Genomic DNA, 12,283 nt, shown 5'->3' on the forward strand with positions numbered 1-12,283 from the left:
AAAATACCTACCTCATAAGATTGTTGTGAGGATTATAGTTATTTATAAACGTGCGTAAGAACAAAGATCTAAGAAGGAAGGGTTCCTCACACCCCAACTCAAGGACTGATATATTTAGGAATTACTTATTTTTATTGCATTATTTTGGAAGTTTTTTTCTACATTCTTCTTGTGTATAAAGAAACTACATCTTCTTTAAATCAAAGCAGATAGTTTAGTATATGGATTTTTAAATTGGATAAGATAGGAATTGATCATTCACTTAAAGTAGGGTTCACTAAGGAATGTTCTCAGCAAATTTGAGAAACTGATCTCAGTTACCAAACTTTTTCTTCCTTTGAATCAGAATGATACTTTCTTCTCACCATCCTGAAGGTATTACCTATACTGCACTTCTTTCTTACAGTCCTTATTCTCAGCTACTTCCCACTATTTTCATTAGAATTATTTGTATTTATTTCTTAAATGTTATGCCCCATGACAAAGGAGAAATTTTAGAGCATGGTGTGTAGTACCAGATACTAAGTAGACTTTCAACAACTATTTGTTATATAAGTGAATTACTGGTTTCCATTATACTTAGTAATTAATTCTTTCAGTAACTTCACCTCAGAGTTCTAGTAAATATAAAAAGTATATGGCCATTAATAAAATTTAACATTTTTTATTTATTTCATTTTTTCCCATCACCGTTTGTCCCCCGATACCCTCCTCCACCTCTCCTCCCTTCCCCACCCCCCAGCATAACCACACTGTTGTTGTGTCCATGAGTGAGTTCTTGCTCTTTTTTTTTTTCTTTTTTACTCAATCCCTCCACACCCCGCTCCATACCCTTCCCACCGCCCCAGCTGTCAGCCTGCTCTCTCTCTGAGTCCGCCTCTATGTTGTTTGTTTGTTAGTTTGTTAAAATCATATGGTACTTGTCTTCCTCTGCCTGGCTTATTTCACTTAGCATAATGTTCTCCAGGTCCATCCATGCTGTTGCAAAGGGTAAAATTTTCTTCTTTTTTACGGTTGAGTAGTATTCCATTGTGTAAATGTATCACAACTTTTTTTATCCACTCATTCACTGATGGACACTTGAGCTGCTTCCAAATCTTGGCTATTGTAAATAATGCTACAATGAACATAGGGGTGCACATATTCTTTTGAATTAGTGTTTCGGATTTCTTTGGATACATCCTCAGAAGTGGAATTGCTGGGTCATAAGGCAGTTCCATTTTTAATTTTTTGAGGAACCTCCATACTGCTTTCCACAGTGGCTGCACCAGTCTGCATGCCCATCAACAGTGCACAGGGGTTCCCTTTTCTCCACATCCTCGCCAGCGCTTATTGTTTGTTAATTTATTAATGATAGCCATTCTGACAGGTGTGAGGTGAAATCTCATTGTGGTTTTAATTTACATTTCTCTGATAATTAGTGATGTTGAGCATCTTTTCATATGTCTACTGGCCATCTGTATGTCCTCTTTGGGGAAGTGTCTATTCAGATTCTTTGCCCATGTTTTAATTGGATTGTTTGTGTTTTTCATGTTGAATTTTATAAGTTCTTTATACATTTTGGATATTAACCCCTTATCAGATGTATCAGCAAATATGTTCTTCTATTCAGTGGATTGTCTTTACATTTTGTTGATGGTTTCCTTTGCTGTGCAAAAACTGTTTAGTTTGATGTAGTCTCATTTGTTTATTTTTTTCTTTTGTTTTACCTTGCCCAAGGAAATATATCAGAAAAAATATTGCTACAAGAAATGTCCCAGATTTTACTGCCTATGTTTTCTCCTAGGATTGTTATGGTTTCTAGTCTAATATTGAAGTCTTTAATCCATTTTGAGTTTATTCTTGTACATGGCATAAGAAGATGTCTAGGTTCATATTTTTTTCACGTATCTCTCCAACTTTCCCAACATTATTTATTGAATAAACTGTCTAGCCCATTGTATGTTTTTGCCTTGTTTGTCACATATTAACTGTAAAGGCATAAGTTTATTTTTGGGCTCTTTATTCTGTTCCATTGATCCATATGTCTTTTATACCAGTACCATGCTGTTTTGAGTACAATGCCTTATAGTATAGTTTGATGTCAGGTAGTGTCATTCCTCCAACTTTGTTCTTCTTTCTCAAAATTGCTATTGCTATCTTGATAAGAATTGCATTGAATCTGTATATTGCTTTGGGTAGTATGGGCATTTTAATGATGTTAATTCTTCCAATCCATGAACTCTGTATATTCTTCCACTTGTTTGTATCTTCTTCAGTTTCTTCCCACAGTGTCTTATAATTTTCTGAGTACAGGTCTTTTACATCCTTGGTTAAATTTATTTCTAGGTATTTTATTCTTTTTGAAGCAATTCTGAGTGGGATTATTTTCTTAATTTTCCTTTCTAATAGTTCATTATTAGTGTATAGAAATGCAACTGATTTTTGGATATTTATTTTGTATCCTGCTACTTTACTGAATTCATGTATCAGTTCTATTTGGTTTTTGGTGGAATCTTTAAGATTCTGTTTATACAGTATCATGTTTATGATTTAACTTATTAATTGATTATATAAGCAACTTTTCAGGAATCTTGTAAGTATAACTAAACTATTATATAACACTATAACGCAGATTTAAAAACGTCATTTACATAATCACATTACATTTATGTAATTGCAATGAATTTAGCATATGATGTTTTCTTTTCTACCTGTAACAGTTTCAGATTGATTTAAAATATTAGTTTTTTTTTCTTGATACTTTCCAATATTTTCAATGTCACAATTGTTACATTTCTGTGGTCATAGCAAAGGCATTTAAATAACTATTTTCATAACTATAAAAACAACCTTTTTATACTGATATATGAAGATTTCTATAAACAAAGGAAATAAATATTATTATTCTTTCCTAAGTCAAGCCCTCTACTTTGTGTTTTCACTAATTTTATTTCATTTATATTTGTGACAAACTTACAAGGTTATTTCCTCAGCTTATAGATGGAAACTAAAATTTAGAGTAAATGACTTGCTTAGAGTCACATACTAGGAGGGATTTGAACACACGTCTTTAGACTCTAAGCCAGTGTTGTTGAGGAATTATCCAAGAATTGAAGCACTTCTGTAATGAACCAAAGAGATAATATTCCATTTGGTTTTTGGAAGTGAATAAGTAACCTATGGAAAACTCACAAGAGCTATGGAAACTTCTTTAAAAAAATCTTTATTGTTGCATTATTACTTACATGTCCCCCCTTTTTTTATGAAGCTATGGCTTAAAGTTGAAAGTTCAAAGTGGATTCTTATCAGAGACTTATTATATTTCTTAGCCCCCCATTTAGATATAACACTTTCTGAAACAAATGTTTTCTCTAATTCTCTGGAAAGAATACATCCCAGCTGTGTTCCCATTGCACACTTACGTATTATATGTGTATTTAGTTCTAATTACATTCCTTATTGTTTTATCATGTTCCCTATTCAGGATTGTAACATCTTTGAGGGCTCCTGTTAAATTTATCAGTAACTGCTTTCTCCTACCTTGTTCAATAGTACTTTATACAGTATGTAGAAGATGCTTAGTAAATGTTGAATAGTATTGAGTTAGAGCATTTAAGGTTCTCTACAATGTTCTCTTCTTTCTATCTATTGTATTCTCTCATTTTACTTTTCTATAAAGAGAGCCAAGTGATTGTAGTCATTGTTGATCTGTTCTTGTGCCTTTCCCCCTATTTTGAATGCCCTTTCTCTACTTAAGGTCTTGCAGTCTTGCCTCCTCTGGGAGACCTCCACCATTCAGTTCACTAGAAGTCTTTGAATTTCCTTCTGCAGTTATTGTCATTAGGGTATATTGTCATTATGGCTTATCTCATTCCCAGTTATCTTTCGTTTGCTCCCTGTCTCATCTGGATTGTGAATTTAAATCCCTGTATCTCTCTAGATCTGAGTATTCACTAACATGTTGTTCAAGAGGTTCTCAGTGAATGTTCTGATAAATAGAGAAAAACTTCTAATCACCTAGAAGGGGCTTTATTTAAAGTACTGCTGACTAGTTTGGGGAGAAAATTTAGTAAATTAAAAAATGAAGTCATCTGCCAGCCAACATGACTCAACTGGCACTGAAATTAATAAGGAGAAAATAATCTATCTAATATAAGCCAAGTGGCTCGTATCTGGACATAATTGTAGAAACAGCATTATAACAACATTTTTTCCCCTTTCCTATCAGTCTCTTAATATCGTAATATATGTACTTACATTTGTTGACCATGGACCTCTTTGATTTGTTTTTGACATTTACTGTTTTTGCTTTTTGTCTCTGAACAGTTAACAGTGGAGGAATTTTTCTTTTCTTTTATGCAATCTGGATCACATATTTCTCAGTCAGTTATTTGGGACTGTAACTGAGTCATTTGAATTACATGCTATTTGGTTCTGGGATGAAAACTTGATTCTCTCAGCTGACTGTTGACTCGTCATATGTTGCTGTAATTCTGGAAATCAGTGTAAAATGTGGTAGTGTTGAATCAAAAAGCTGTGTTCGACTGGCTTTTTAGTAATAAATTACTTATATTTATTGAATAACTGATTAAAACACCTAGGCATTCTGTAAGATACTTTAATAAACAAACTGGAAAATCAACAAATTAGCTATTATTAACCCTATTTTACATATGAGGAAAATGAGTGTGAAAGATTAGGTAGCTTTTTTAAAGGTCAAACTGACCTTCTTAAAGATAAAATATTTAGGAAATAATACTGCTAGTGTATAGTCCCAACACTTAGTGCAGTGCCTGGAAGTTAGTTAACTGTTAAATAAATGCAATTCCTCCTCTCATTCACTGTTGAACTCAACTCCAGATGATCACTGACATCAGGACATCAAAACTACACTTGTTGATGTCACTCATGACCTTCCTATTGCCAAAATCTGAAGGTGCATTCTCGGTCTTTTCTAACTTGATGCATCAGCAGTTTTTGACCCAGGTACTTCCCTTTCCTGAAATACATTTTTTAATTGCCTTCCAGAACAACAACTCTCCTATTTTTTCCCCTTCTTCCCTGGTCACTCTTTAGTGTGTTTCCTTTTCACCTTCCCAGCCTCTCAGTGGTGGAGTGTTCCCAAAGCTCAGTCTTCAGGTGTTTTCTTCTTTCGATTTACTCGCACTCTTTGGTGGTATCACCTAGTGTCATATCTTTAAATACTATTTATATCTTTATCCTGGACTCTTCCCCTGAACACCCCTCTAATATGTTGGCTGATTAATAGATTAATAGATGGGTAAAGCTAAATATGTCCAAAACCCATCTCCTTATATCTCACTGTTCTACCCTTCCAGTTGAAACATTGTACCTAATTCATATGAACTCAAGTCTTCCAGTTGATTGGGCTGGAAGAGGTTGGTGTTATCTTTGACAGCCAGTCCATTAGCAAATCCTGTTGGCTCTATCTTCAAAATGCCATCTGAACCTGATCACTTTTCACCTCCAAGCTATCCCTCTGACCCAAGCCAGCCTCCTTTCCTCTATTTTGATATTTGTTGTGATACTTTTCTAGCTGATTTCCCTTAGCCCCTCTATGGACTGTTCTTAACATAGTGGCCAAGGAGATCTTATTTTTTAAAAAGGAGCATAATTCTCCTGCTCAGAATAGAAGCCTAAGTCCTTAGAATCTACCCTTGACCTCATCTCCTACTATTTAGCCAGCCCTGCTGTCTTCTTTGCTGTTTTTAATATATCAGGCATGCCCCACTCCAACCTTTAGGATCTTTGCCTTTATTTTTTTCTCTTTCTTGAATGTTCTTCCCACAGACATCCCCAGGATTTAGGTCTTGTGGTTTTTATAAGGTTTTCAGGCCTTTACTCCTTAGGTCTTTACCAAGACATTCTCTGATGTATGCAGTCCTCATTTACTGTCCTGTTTGAAATGAACAGCTTCTTCCCAAGGCACCCCTCCCACCGCAACCATCAGGACTTCTCTCCTTTCCTTACTTCTTTTCTTCTCATGGTATTTGTCATCCTTTAACACACTGTATATTTTTATCTAGTGGCCTTGGTGTGTGTGTGTGTTTGTGTTTAAATCTATTTCTCCTTATTAGAATGTAATTTTTCTGCAAGGGCAGGGATTTATGAATTTGTCTATTCTGGTTTATTCATTTGTCTGTCCCCAGAACAAATGAAGCAATAAAGGAGTAGAATTAGGGCTAGAATTCTGTGTGGGGGCTAAACTAGGCTACTATTTAAATGTATTTTTCTTTTGTTTTATAAATATACCCCTACCTTTACTTCACCCCTCCTCAGAAGCCCAGGGAGTTGATAGAACTTTATCAATTTTAGACTTGTGGAATGAACAACCCAGATACATTTAATGTTTACTTTGATAGTAAGATTGATTGCTACATTCTAAAATGTACTTTAAAATATAACTGTGGTGTTATATTTTTTGACTTTAACAAAGGGTGTGTGTATGTGTGTGTACTGTATTATATATATTATGTGCATACATATATACTTTCTTAATCAGGTTATCAGGACCCCCCATGGAAGAGACTACGATGACTCTTTGGAAAGATGTGATGAGTATTTGAGCCCAAGGTCATGTAGCAAGCCCCAGCATTCAGCGAGGACCTTACTTGTTCATTCGGCACCCTCAACATTGCTGAAGCACCCTCCAAGCCCTGTGTTAAATCGAGCTTCTCTCAGGGAAAGGTAATACTTAGTCTCTATTTCTGGACTACTTTTATGAATATCCATCATAGAAAAGAGAAGAAAGCAATAATGAATGTGCAGTGATTATTTGTAAAAGTATAATTTGATTTTCAGAGGCTGAAGTTGTTATTTAGAACATGTTGCATAGTATTAGATATTCCTCTCCAGCCCAGTTTTCTTGAAGTGAGTTTATTAATTGGGGTGGCTTTAACCCTAATTAAGTACTGTAGTTTATGAAAGTGAAAAATACAGTATGTGATGTTTGCTTTTAGTAGATTCATAGGTATTTAATATAGGCATGGTTTAAGTATAAAAATAGCATAGGTTATATTTTCCTTTTGGTGATAATGATGATAGTACATATTGTTGGTAATATGGTACCTAGTTTCCTCGAATAACCTCCCTCCAGCTCCCCAAGAGAATCTTAATCATGTAAAGACTTGAGCTCTCCCTTTAGAAATGCTTTTACAGCCAAAGTTAGCCACTAGTTATAATTTGAATGTGAAACAAATAATTCCTCTTCTGGTTTTTTGTTGTTGTTGTTGTTGTTATAATTGTTGAACTCAAGTTGGAAATTCCTTGCCTCTCTCAAAAATAGTATCATAAAAACAATAGTTGTCATAAACTAAAAAACAAAAACAAAAAACACCCAAATTTTTATAGAAATTTGAATACCTCACAGATATAATACTATCCACAACATAGAAATAAAATCTATCTTTACAGATAGTATTAAAAAGCTGAAGTATAAAGTAGTACACCACATTTCTACTGCCTATTAGGGCCATCGAACATAAGGGGCAAAGTGTAAATTAACTATAGAGGGTCTATCACAAGTTCATCTTAAAACTGATGTGTCGGTTGGGAGGCTGTATTAAAACATTCCTGTTCTGAACAAATAGATTGGTCTGTTTTCTCACTAGCCTGATATGCATTCAAAAGGGATATCTGGAGGTATGCGGGAGACCCTAATCCTGAGATGGGGAATTGTGATTAATGTTGCTTCTAGTCCACTATGCCCATGCCTATGGGGATCATCGATTCAGAGAGATTAGATAGACAGATAATTTACCTAAATATAGGCTTTATAAGTTCAAGAAAGCTCTTGAAGAGAAGTTTTTCTGCTGAAGTCTGGTGACTTGTGTATCAGTATCAAGGGATTTTCTTTGGTTTCCATGTCTGCTGAGACGTTTAGACATATAGTTGGTCTGCTCTCGTTTTACTGCTTTTAGAATTAAGGATTTGAAATTTTGTTGATTAGGTTCTTTGTTGTATCTGTAGGTTTTCAAGATTTTTTTACCTGTATATCCTTGGATATGTTTTTATAAATGTATTATTTTTCTACCTTTTCACATATTTTGCAGAATTCTTCAGTTGTTTACCACTATGGTACAATGTCAATTTTAATCTTGTGTTATTTTATTCAAGTATGTAATTTTGTTCCAGTTTTTGAAATCTGTCCTTTCAAGGTTGATGAATTCTTCAGCGAGGCTACATTCAGACTGTTTACACTGAGGACAGCTTAAGCCAGCTGTCCCCTCGCGTGTTTCCCTGCCTGGCGTGGCTGAGAGTAGACAGTGGCGTCCACACGTTTATTTTGATGCTGCATAATAGATGTGGACACGTTAAAGAAGGAAATGGGTGATTCTAATATTAAACATTGCCTGTCTTCTCTATGATTTGAGGGAGGTTGAGGTTTAAAATAAAATATAACAGCAATTTAGTTTTGAATTCATCTAAAACAATGAAATGTGAGGGGTACTTTCAGTGAGGCAAAACAGCACTATTTTGAATGTATTTTCTAAAAAAGATCTAGATTTAGTCTATAAAGGAAAATAAAATATCTTTATGACATTACTAGGAACATGTTCTTTAGCACACTCAGTACCACATATTTAAATATAAGACATCTCTGATCTGGCTTTTTCGGTCATTCAGCTGTATATTGATAGGTGTTTATACGATCTATTGGAATAATAAGCAATTTAAACTGCTGTAAATGTAGATTATATGGCCCAGGAAAATTTGGGAGTGTGACAGAATGTACCACTATAGAATTTATCTGGGTAAATATTCATTAAAATTAATTAAGTTTTCCCTAAGATTGCTGTAACATGCTGACTCCTTAATCATGTATGTGAATAACGAGACTTTAAAAAACTTTATCAGTGACTCTAAGCAAATAAATTTTTTATTTATAGTGAAAGTTTCTTTGCTTTAAGCCCATTTAAAAAATACTTCCAATAGAGTTAGCACACCATAAAACGGTTTCATTTTGATGTGTTACAGCTCAGAAGCAGTTTTCTCCTCAGAGTATAAATGTTAATATTATGACATAATTTGTACTAGGCTGTAGAATTATTACTAAAATCAGACTGAGAAATACTAGCAAATCTAATTAGAAGGGAACTGATAGTCTTTTAAATCACGCTTAAGGTTTTGATTTTTATAAATGGAGTAAAATATCGCTAGGCAATCATTTCTTATACCACAGCACAGACTAGTGGATCCTCCCAGGGTGTCACTGCAGAGATGCCACGGTGCCTGCTGCAGCCACGTGTGGGTCTCAGAGTCTCAAGGTGTGTGCATGTGTAGCAAATACGGTCTGCCAGTGTATTTGCAGAGATGCGGTAACACTTCCCTTTACAAATGCAGGAGATTAAAATTTAGATGTCGTTGACCATCCATTATTGATTGTATTCTTTAAAACAAGTTTTGTAAATTATTTATTCTGCTTAATAGTCTATACTTTGAGTAAACATAGATAATTGCAATTTTTAAAGAACAAACTAGGAGATAAAAAGGCAAATTTTTAAGCCACCTGTTAGCATTTTAGTATTCATTCCTTTATAAAGGAATTATCAATAGCATTTCATATGTATGCATTTTAAGCAGATCTAGAAATTTTTATTATTATTTATACAGCTTAATTATACCAGTGCCAGTTTTGAGTCTGGGAAGGGCATAACAAAGAGAAATGGTTGCTTTATTTCTTCTTGGACATCTTTAAGTCCAACATTCAGACTCTAATAAGAGACATAGTTTTCTTTCCTATTTTTTAATATTTACTTTTTTAAAAATACATTTATGTCATAGTAGATACTAGACAAGTGATATCTGTAACTGGGATGGGATCATTCAATTTTGATGTTACCCTATATTCTTCATTTTTTTGTTTGCGTATAATTGACACACAACATTATATAGGTTTCAGATGTACAACACGATTCAATATCTGTATTGTCCCCCTGTATTCTGAAGGAGCAAGGCCATGATTGGATTATAAATATTTTGTTTTATTTTTCTGTATGCAGAAAAGGAATTTCTTCCACATAGTTTGAGTATTATTCAGTTACTGGAAAATAAGAACTAATTTTAAAGGCACTCTACTACATGGAATTATTGTTCTAACATGAAAATCTATATCTTTATGTAGAGATAAAGCTCCAAAGACTTATGTATGGAAATTATTAAAATGGTCAGATACATGGGTTTGTTATTCCAAAAGCGTGTTAAAGTTTATTAAGATTATTTATTGAACGTATTGTAAGTACTTAATACTACAGCTGAGAATTAGTACCTGATTTTATATCTGCCTCTTATCCATGTTTGAAAGAAGAAAAATATGGTTCTGATCTTTATATATTATCACATAGGGGTAAGAAAAAATGACTTTCTGTGTCTGGCATTTAGAAAGATTTCTTTTTCTCACCCTCTGGCTACAGTCACCTTTGTTTTCTATGCCCACAGATTCCATTCTGATTGGTGTTCACCTTCAAACTGCGATGAGATCCATGACCGGGTAAAAAATGTCTTGAAATCACATCAGGCTCATCAAAGACATTTATATGTTAGTTTCTCAAATTTTCTCTTGAAGGCTTTTAATAACTAGGCATGAAAACCACCCAAGATGCTGAAAGTTTGCATTATCTAGTCATTGGGAAGAAAAGATACAACCTCCATATCTAACTTCCTTCTTGACTTGAGTCATTATGCAAAATGTTTGACACAGAGCATCTGAAACAGAAACCAAGTTAGTGATTACTATCTCATAAAGAGTCAGTAAATAGTGACTTTATGATAATTTTTTTCACAGCCTTCAAAATACAGAGACTGTTGTTTTTTGGCCCAGTACAAAGCAATTACATGTCCTACAAATAGATTTGATTCTAAATGGTAGAATGAGGTAGGGGGTGAGAAAATATGTATTTTGAAGAAACCTTCCAGTTAATTTTTTGTTTTTTGTTTTTTGTTTTTTTGTATGTGCCCTTAGCGGGAACCACCCAAGACTCTCTGGTCCACAGACTGACGCTCCAACTGCTGAGCCAAACCAGCCAAGGCCCAGTTAATTTTTATGTTAATTGTTTAAAAGAGAAAAGATCAGATCAGGTCCATCAGGTTTAATATTAGGGAACATCAATGTGAGAATATTTTCTAAGATAAAGTAAAAATTGTATACATGAATGACACAGGAAAATAATTACTATATATTCTTTTTGTGTTTGATTTGTTGTTTCATTTATTTGTTTTAAAAACAATTACTTATCATGAGTGTCACCTTGGGCACTAAGCTCAGTCCTGAGGACATAACTGGATTATGTGACATTAGCATTAGTTTGTACAATTTTAAGTTTCTTTTTCTTTTTTTTTTTATTAATTTTTGTTACAGATGTTTCTCCTTTTTCCCCCACTGATTCTCCCCTCCCTCTCCCTCCCTGCCCAGTCCCCAGTTTGTTCTCCATGTCCACTGTTCATGCATACATGCATTTAAGTTCTGTGGTTAACCCCCTCTTCTGGGGATTGTCAGTCTGTACCCCACTTCCACGTCTCTGGGACTACCCCATTCCTCAGACTGTTATGTTCATTATAGTCCACAAATAAGTGAGATCATATGATACTTGTCTTTCTCTGTTTGGCTTGTTTCTCTTAGGATAATACTTTCCAGGTCCCTCCATGTAGTCTCAAAGGATAAGAGATATTTCTTTTTTACAGCTGCGTAGTACTCCATTGTGTATATGTACCACAGCTTTGTTATCCATTCGTCTACTGATGGACACTTGGGCTGTTTCCAGATCTTAGCTATTGTAAACAGCGCTGCTACAAACATGGGGGTACATATTTTCTTTCTGATTGGTGTTTCAGGCTTCTTAGGGTATATTCCTAGAAGTGTGATCACTGGGTCAAATGGAAGTTCAATTTTTAAGTTTTTGAGGTAACACCATATTGTTTTCCATAGTGGCTTCACCAGTCTGCATTCCCACCAGCAGTGTACTAGAGTCCCCTTTTCTCCACACCCTTGCCAACACTTGTTGTTTGATGATTTGTTGATGGCGGCCATTCTGACAGGTGTGAGGTGATACCGCATTGTTGTTTTGATTTGCATCTCTCTGATGATTAGTAATGATGAGCATTTCTTCATATGTCTCTTAGCCATTTGTGTGTCCTGTTTGGAGAGGTGTCTATTTAGTTCCTCTGCCCATTTTTTAATTGGGTTCTTTGTCTTCCTTTTGTGGAGTTGTATGAGCACTCTATATATATTGGAAATTAACCCCTTATCTGATGTATCATTGGCAAATATGCTCTACCACACAGT

General features: G+C 34.6%; 1 protein-coding gene across 2 annotated transcripts in view; it reads left to right on the plus strand.

Moving 5' to 3' along the window:
• The window catches only part of SPATA6 (spermatogenesis associated 6), a 102,842-nt gene that overhangs the window by 62,832 nt on the left and 27,727 nt on the right, over nt 1-12,283 (plus strand). For both annotated transcript variants that reach the window (XM_036256528.1, XM_036256530.1), the window contains 2 exons: nt 6,506-6,690; nt 10,441-10,540. In XM_036256528.1, coding sequence (XP_036112421.1) covers nt 6,506-6,690; nt 10,441-10,540 — 285 coding nt within the window. The remainder of the gene's footprint in view (nt 1-6,505; nt 6,691-10,440; nt 10,541-12,283) is intronic.

The sequence above is a fragment of the Molossus molossus genome, unplaced genomic scaffold, assembly GCF_014108415.1.
Source record: "Molossus molossus isolate mMolMol1 unplaced genomic scaffold, mMolMol1.p scaffold_m16_p_12, whole genome shotgun sequence".
NCBI lineage: Eukaryota > Metazoa > Chordata > Mammalia > Chiroptera > Molossidae > Molossus > Molossus molossus.